The sequence below is a fragment of the Melospiza melodia genome, chromosome 30 (assembly GCF_035770615.1).
Source record: "Melospiza melodia melodia isolate bMelMel2 chromosome 30, bMelMel2.pri, whole genome shotgun sequence".
NCBI lineage: Eukaryota > Metazoa > Chordata > Aves > Passeriformes > Passerellidae > Melospiza > Melospiza melodia.
Window position 1 is genome coordinate 2,336,505 of NC_086223.1, and position 7,452 is coordinate 2,343,956.

At 66.8% G+C, this 7,452-nt stretch overlaps 1 protein-coding gene across 1 annotated transcript; it reads left to right on the forward strand.

The window, feature by feature from the left end:
* Positions 1-336: 336 nt before the first annotated feature.
* On the forward strand, positions 337-4,811 carry CDC6 (cell division cycle 6). The gene is made up of 11 exons (XM_063178768.1): positions 337-574; positions 1,003-1,212; positions 2,003-2,202; positions 2,287-2,450; positions 2,574-2,680; positions 2,818-2,957; positions 3,046-3,146; positions 3,250-3,314; positions 3,423-3,622; positions 3,710-3,850; positions 4,198-4,811. Exons 1-11 carry the CDS (start codon positions 337-339, stop codon positions 4,285-4,287), a joined length of 1,656 nt encoding a protein of 551 aa, XP_063034838.1. The 3' UTR covers positions 4,288-4,811.
* Positions 4,812-7,452: the final 2,641 nt, after the last annotated feature.

A 7,452-nucleotide genomic window follows, 5' to 3' on the forward strand; every position in this document is an offset into this window, starting at 1 on the left:
CTGCACTCGCTGATTGGCTGCTCTGTTGCGGCCCTTCCTCCGGCCGCGGCGATTGGCGGCGGCGGCAGCGGCGCAGCCAATGGGGAGAAGGGGGCGGGGCCAGCTCGGCCTGGTGGCGGGAAGTGCGGAGCCGGGGCTGATTTGGCGCGAGAAGGTCGGGGCGGCAGCGGCGCGGACTGGGGGGGACCCGAGGGGGTTTGGGGGGACATGGGGGCCATAAATGGGGGGCAGCGCGGTGGGGACCGGGACTCAGGGGGCAGGGGGTGGCCGGGACCCGCGGGGCTGGCGGTTTATTCTCACCTGACCGCTGTTTTCTCCTCCAGCCGTAGCCCCGCCATGGCCAGCAGCAGCCCGCAGAGCCAGCCCACCCTCAGCTTCCCCCGAACGCGGAGCGCCCGACGCCTCGCTGCCCCCTCGGCCAAGAGCGACCCCGATGCCCCTGCTCTGCGCCCCTCGCCGCGTCCCAAAGCCTCGGGCTCCTCCGGCCAGGCCAGCCCGGACACGCGCTCAGGCCGAGCCACAGCGCAGTCCCTGAGCCCCAAAACGCAGCCCCTGAGCCCCCGCAAACGCCTGGGTGAGTTCCTCCACCGGCACCCCCAGGAATGGCCGGGCGTGCATCCCCCTTCTCATCCCGGGGGGGCTGGGACAGACAGACAGACGGACCCAGCCCCGTGGGGGGTACATCCCCCTTCTCATCCCGGGGGGGGCTGGGACAGACAGACGGACCCAGCCCCGTGGGGGGTACATCCCCCTTCTCATCCCGGGGGGGCTGGGACAGACAGATGGACCCAGCCCCGTGGGGGGTGCATCCCCCTTCTCATCCCGAGGGGGGCTGGGACAGACAGACGGACCCAGCCTCATCCAGCTCTGGTCCAGCTGCATTTGCGGCTTCCCCCTCATTTCAGGAGGAAGAGCTGCTCCCCCGGGGTTTTGGGGGGGCTGAAGGATAAACTCCCCCAGGGAGAGCGGCCCTGTGTCACCACCAGCCTGTTGTCCCCGCAGGTGATGACAACCTGTGCAATGTCCCCCATGCCTTATCTTGCTCCCCGGCCAAACGCAGCAAGGAGAACCAGGGGCGCCGCCTGCTCTTTGGGGACCCCTCGGCCTCCCCCGAGCAGCCCAAGGGCTCGGGGCCATCCCCACGGAGAGAGGGGCCAGAGACACCCCGGAGCTCGGGGCAGCACCCACGGACACGGCTCTTCAGGCAGGAAGGTGGGAATGGGGTGATGGGTGTGGGCCGGGCTGGGTATGGGGTTATGGATGGGGTGGGGATGCAGGAAAGTGGATATGGGGTTGTGGGTATGGGGTTATGGATGGGATGGGGATGCAGGGATGGGATGGGGGTGCAGGAAGGTGGGTATGGGGTTATGGATGGGGTGGGGATGCAGGAAAGTGGATATGGGGTTGTGGGTATGGGGTTATGGATGGGGTGGGAATGCAGGAAAGTGGATATGGGGTTGTGGGTATGGGGTTATGGATGGGGTGGGGATGCAGGAAAGTGGATATGGGGTTGTGGGTGTGGGCAGGGCTGGGTGTGGGGTTATGGATGGGATGGGGATGCAGGAAAGTGGATATGGGGTTGTGGGTGTGGGCAGGGCTGGGTGTGGGGTTATGGATGGGATGGGGGTGCAGGAAGGTGGGTATGGGGTTATGGATGGGATGGGGATGCAGGGCTGGGTGTGGGGTTATGGATGGGGTTGTGAGTGTGGGCAGGGCTGGCTGTGGGGTTAGGGATGGGATGGGGATGCAGGGCTGGCTGTGGGGTGATGGATGGGATGGGGATGCAGGGATGGGATAGGGGTTGGGAATATGGACTGTTATGGTGATAGGGGTCAAGCTGAAGGTGTGGAGCAAAGGATGGGGTTGGGGTTATGAGGATAGGGATGCATCTATGGAGCTAGGGATAGATACGAAGGCAGGGATGAGGATGGGGATGCTGACCAGCTGGGATGGGCTCCCAGCAGTGCCACCTCCCTCCCTGATCCCCCCGCTCCCCGTGCAGGTAGCTGCTACCAGCAGGCCAAGCAGGTGCTGCACGCGGCCGTGCCCGAGCGGCTGCAGGGCAGGGAGAAGGAGACGGGGCAGCTGCGGCAGTTCCTGCTGGAACACGTCCTGGGGCGCCGGCCCGGCAGCCTCTACGTGTCTGGAGCCCCTGGCACTGGCAAAACTGCCTGTCTGAGCCGTGTCCTGCTCGACTGCAAGGTGTGTGCCATGCCAGGCTGTGGGGCAGCTCTGGGGCAGTGGGATGGGGCTGGTGTAACATTCCGACGTTCCCATTGCTGGCAGGACAAGCTGGCTGGCAGCAGGACTGTGGTGCTGAACTGCATGGCACTGGGCAGCCCCCAGAGCGTCTTCCCTGCCCTGGCACAGCAGCTGGGGCTGCCCGTGGCCACGGGACGGGAGCGGATCAGGAGCCTGGAGAAGCATCTGACGGCCCAGGGGCCCATGGTGTGAGTTCCCTGTCTCTGCTGGGTGGGGTGGGATTCCCCTGGATGCAGCAGCTCTGCCCTCCCTGCTTGGGGTGCTGTGAGGGGAACAGGACGGAGCAGGGGTTGATCTGGGCTCTCCCACAGCCTCCTGGTGCTGGATGAGCTGGACCAGCTGGAGAGCAAAGGCCAGGACGTGCTCTACACCCTCTTTGAGTGGCCCCAGCTGCCCAGCTCCAGGCTCGTCCTCGTGGGTGAGTGTGCAGGATATGTGGGAGGGTGCACTGCTCTCCTGGGCACCCTTCCTCTTTAGAGGCGGTTGATGGAGACTTCCCTCCTGCTCCCCTCCTTGGAGAACAGCCTTCATCCTCCTCTTCCTCTCGCCCTGCAGGGTTGGCCAATGCCCTGGACCTGACAGACAGGAGCCTGGCCAGGCTGGGAGCCCACCTGTCTGCCAAACCCCGGCTGCTGCACTTCCCCCCCTACACCAAGGAGCAGCTCACCCTCATCCTGCAGGAGAGGCTGGGACAGGTGGGGACACGGGGAGGACAGAGTGGGGGGGGCCATGAGGTGCTCTGCCCACCGGGGTGGCAGCACTGATGGCCCTGGTGCCCCACAGGTGGCAGGTGACCCCGTCCTGGACTCTGCCGCGCTCCAGTTCTGTGCCCGCAAGGTCTCTGCAGTCTCCGGTGATGCTCGCAAGGCCCTGGATGTCTGTAGGTCAGTGTGTGCCCCAAAACCCAGCCAGACTGGTCCCTGGGAGCCTCCATGGCGCCCATGCATGGGGTGCCCGTGCCTGGCGCTCAGGGCTGTCTCTCCCCAGGCGCGCTGTGGAGGTTGTGGAGCTGGAGGTGCGAGGCCAGACCCTGCTCAAGCCACTGCCCAGGGGTGAGTCAGAGCCAAAACCCTGCTGGGGCTCCTCAATGGGAATTGGGCTCCCTTTGTGAACCTCTCTCCCTGTTCTCACCTGCCTGGGATCCTCTGTGTGTCCCACAGGTGACTCCCCGCTGTCCCCTGTCCCCAAGCGCGTGGGGCTCCCGCACATCTCCCGCGTGCTCTCGGAGGTGTTTGGGGACCGCCTGGCAGGGGGGTCCCGGGGGGCCCAGGACACTTTTCCCCTGCAGCAGAAGGTGCTGCTCTGCTCCCTGCTCCTGCTCGCCCGGCGCTCCCACGCCCGGGAGGTGACCCTGGGGAAGGTGAGTGGCGTTGGGACCCTCTCAGGGCACTGGGGGGGTGTCCCTCGGGGGTTTTGTTGTGGTGTAACCCCTCCCTGCCCTCCCCAGCTCCACGACACCTACAGCCAGGTGTGCCGGCGGCAGCAGCTCCCGGCCGTGGACCAGGCCGAGTGTTTGTCCCTTGTCACCCTCCTGGAGTCCCGCGGGGTCCTGGAGCTCAAGAGGGCCAAGGAGTCTCGGCTGGCCAAGGTACCGTGGGGTGCTGGGGCAGGGACAGCGCTGGGATGTGATCCAGTGGTGGGGCAGGGCAGGATCTCAATGCTGAACACCCTTTTTCTCCCTCCCAGGGTCTGGTGACAGCACTGGGATACAATGCAGTGGTGGGGCAGGGCAGGATCTCAGTGCTGAACACCCTTTTTCTCCCTCCCAGGGTCTGGAAACAGCACTGGGATACAATGCAGTGGTGGGGCAGGGCAGGATCTCAATGCTGAACACCCTTTTTCTCCCTCCCAGGGTCTGGAAACAGCACTGGGATACAATGCAGTAGTGGGGCAGGGCAGGATCTCGATGCTGAGCACCCTTTTTCTCCCTCCCAGGTTTCCCTGATGCTGGAGGAGGCAGCTCTGGAGCACAGGCTGCAGGACACGGCCCTGGTGGGCAGCATCCTCACCCAGGGGCTGCACTGACCCCCCCAGCAACCCCCTCCCCGTGGCCCCAAGGGGGATTTTGCTGCTGTGGCAAGAGCCGACAAGTGGCTCCCAAGGTTTTGGGACATTTGTCAAGTTCTGCCCTGGGGGCTGTCAGTCTGGGGTCTTTTTATTAATATTTTAATGTAATAATAATATTATTAATGTTTTATTGTAATTGCTGCGTGATGGGAGCTTAGGTGGGAGGCTGGGACACCCCGCAGCCCCTCTGTGTCCCCCTCAGCCTTTTTGTAGGGTGACTGGGGTGCTCCTGGTCGCCTTTGCCACCCTGGAGGTCTGATGTTGCTCCTGCCATCAATCCTGGACTATATTTGCTCCCTACTCTTTCAGAGCCTTCTGGGGCTCTCTGGAACCTTCTTGACCGCTCTGGCTGCAGGGAGAATCCTCCCAGTGCCATCCCTGCCCCGGGTCCCAGTGCTGGCAGTGGCACAGGAGGGGCAGGGGGGAGAGGACAGGGGGGATCCTTTTTATCTTCTACCATGAAATAAAGTCATTTTCGTTCAGCTTCGTCTCCTGTGCCCCGTGTTTCACCCCTGTCCCCCCAATCCCTGCCTGCCCCCCAGCTGTGGGGACCCAGCCCTGTCCTCCCCATCCCCTCTCCTGGGCTGCAGCCTCAGCTGCTGGCCCCAGCTCCTCCGTTCCTGTTAAATAATGGACGCTTTGACCTAATTTTGCAGCTTCCTCACCACGGGGGGGGGGGGGGGTGTTGGGGGCTCCAAATGGGGGTGGGGGGGAGCGGGAAGGGACGAGGCTCTGCTTGTGCCCCACGTCCCTCCATCTCAGCCCATCTCTGTCCCCCAGCACCCCTGGGTGCCCCTCAGCAGCTCCTGCCCAGGGATGGGGCGCTGCTGGTGGGGGTGGATGTGGTACTGGAGCCCCCAGCGTGCCTCAGTTTCCCCGTGGGCCCTGCCATGTCCCAGCTCTGCCCCTGTGGCGTCCCTGCAGCTCGCAGGACACGGGGACATTTCCGCCGGCTCCCCAGGACAAGGACACAAAGGGGAGCCTGCTGAGACACCCCCTGGATGCCGCCACAAACGGGGTGCAGCGCTGGGGGACACCTTGGGGGACACCTTGGGGACACGTGTGTCCCTGCTGGCCGTGGGGAAACCGAGGCAGGGGGAGCACGGGGGGAGCCCCGCGGGCCCCGAGCAGGCTCAGCCCGGGCTGCCGGCGCTATTTATAGCCGGCCCCGCCATGTGTGGGACGTGTGCGGCGGCACGGGCGGGCTCCGGGGTCAGCCCGGGCTGTGCCCGCTCCGGGCTCTGTGTCCCGGTGCCCTCAGCACGTCCCTGCCTGTCCCTGTCCCTGTCCCTGTCCCTGTCCCTGCCTGTCCCCGCGCCGTGAGCCAGCCGCTGTCACCAGCTCTGGGACTGAGCGGGCACCGGCACCGTCCTGCCCGTGGGGGTCCCCAGCTCGCCACGTCCTGCCCCAGGGACACGGTGACACGGCACACACGGTGGCAGTGCCAGGAAGGAAGCGCCTGGCAGCGTGCGGTGACGCGGGGGTGATGCTGGCAGGCATCCTTGTCCCCTCTGTCCCCTCGGTTCCTCCATCCCCCCGTGTCCCCTTGTTCCTCCCTCCGTGTCCCCCCTGTTCCTCCCTCTGTCCCCTCGATTCTTCCATCCCCCCGTGTCCCCCCTGTTCCTCCCTCTGTCCCCCGGTTCCTCCATCCCTCCGTGTCCCCCTGATTACTTCCTCTGTCCCCTCGTCTCCTCCATCCCCCCGTGTCCCCCCGCGGTGATGGTGGCACAGGGACACCCCCACATCTGGGCCACACCGGTGGCACCTCGGGGTGTTGCCAATCCTGGCAGTGTCCCTGGGGTGTCCTCGCCGTGTGCGTGGCCATGGGGACAGCGGGACAGCGTTGGGGACAGCCCCCCCCGGCCCTGGCAGTGCCAGCCCCAGCCCCGCTGCGCCGCAGTGGATGAAAAATGGATGGCGCAGCTGGAAGCGGGAGCGTGGGTGCCGGCGCCGTTCGTCACCGCGGCGGCAGCAGCGTGGCGAGGGGACACCCGCGACACCGGCAGCGACGTGCGGAGCCCGGGGCACCGGCGGGCTCCTCCGGCAGCCGCGCCGCCTGTCCCCGCACGCACACGCGTGCCGTGCCCACGGGGCCGGGCCGGGCCGTGCCCGAGCGCTCGGCGCGGCGGGGGCTCGGTGTCCCCTCGCCGGTGTCCCCGGTGCCCCGCTGTCCTCCCTTGCACTCTCCTTACATAAGCGGCCACGTGGCGGGCACGGCCGCCTCCCGCCGCGCCGTCACCGCCGGCACCCAGATTCCATCTGACAGCCCCGTTCCGCCCGGCTGCTCCCGCCTGGCACCGGGGCTGCGGGCCGGGACCCCGCGCGACCCCGCGCCGGCCGAGGCCCGGGGGACGCGGGGGACGCGGGGACACGGGGCCGGTGGCACCGCCTGCCCGCCCTCGGTGCGGCGACGCCGCGGGAGCGGCAGCGGGCGGGGTGCGGGCGGGGATGGGCTCGGTGCGGCGGGGCCGGGCCGGGCTCGGGGGGGTCCCCGGTGCCCCGGTGGGAGCGCAGGGGGGTCGGGCTGGCCGGCGTGCACATCTGGGAGTGATTTGGCACATTCCACTGGGCTGAGCACATGCCGGCGCCTGGGCCTCGGTGTGCGGGGAGGGGGCCGGAGGCTGGCCCGGCCGCGGTGTCCAACCTCGTGGTGGTGAGCGCACGGGGGAAACTGAGGCACGGGAATGTGCTGAGTGGCCTGGTGGGCATCACCCTGCTGTGTGGGCACCGTGGGATCCCGACAGGCACCCAAGGGTCCTGGGTAGCGGGGGGTCGGTGTGAGCCCCCTGGAGCTGCTTGCACTCCTCGCATGTGTGTCTTCCCAGGGCAGCTCCTGCCCCACTGCCCTCCCAGCCCTCGTTCCGCAGGGTCTGGGCTGTGCTGGTGGGTGCAGCCCTTTCTGGGCAGCCTGGTCCATATCCGTGTCTCCATCGCCATCCCCTTCCTATGACCACCATCTCTCCGGGGACAGAGAACAGGGAATTCCTCTGGCTACAGGCACTTTGTACTCCCGGGGTGCCACAGGTGCCCCCAGCCCTTCCTCTCTGAGCCTGGGGGGCAGCTCAGTGACTCCCCATCCCTCTCCTCTCTTCCCCCCAGTGTGTTCCCATTTCTCCCCTACAT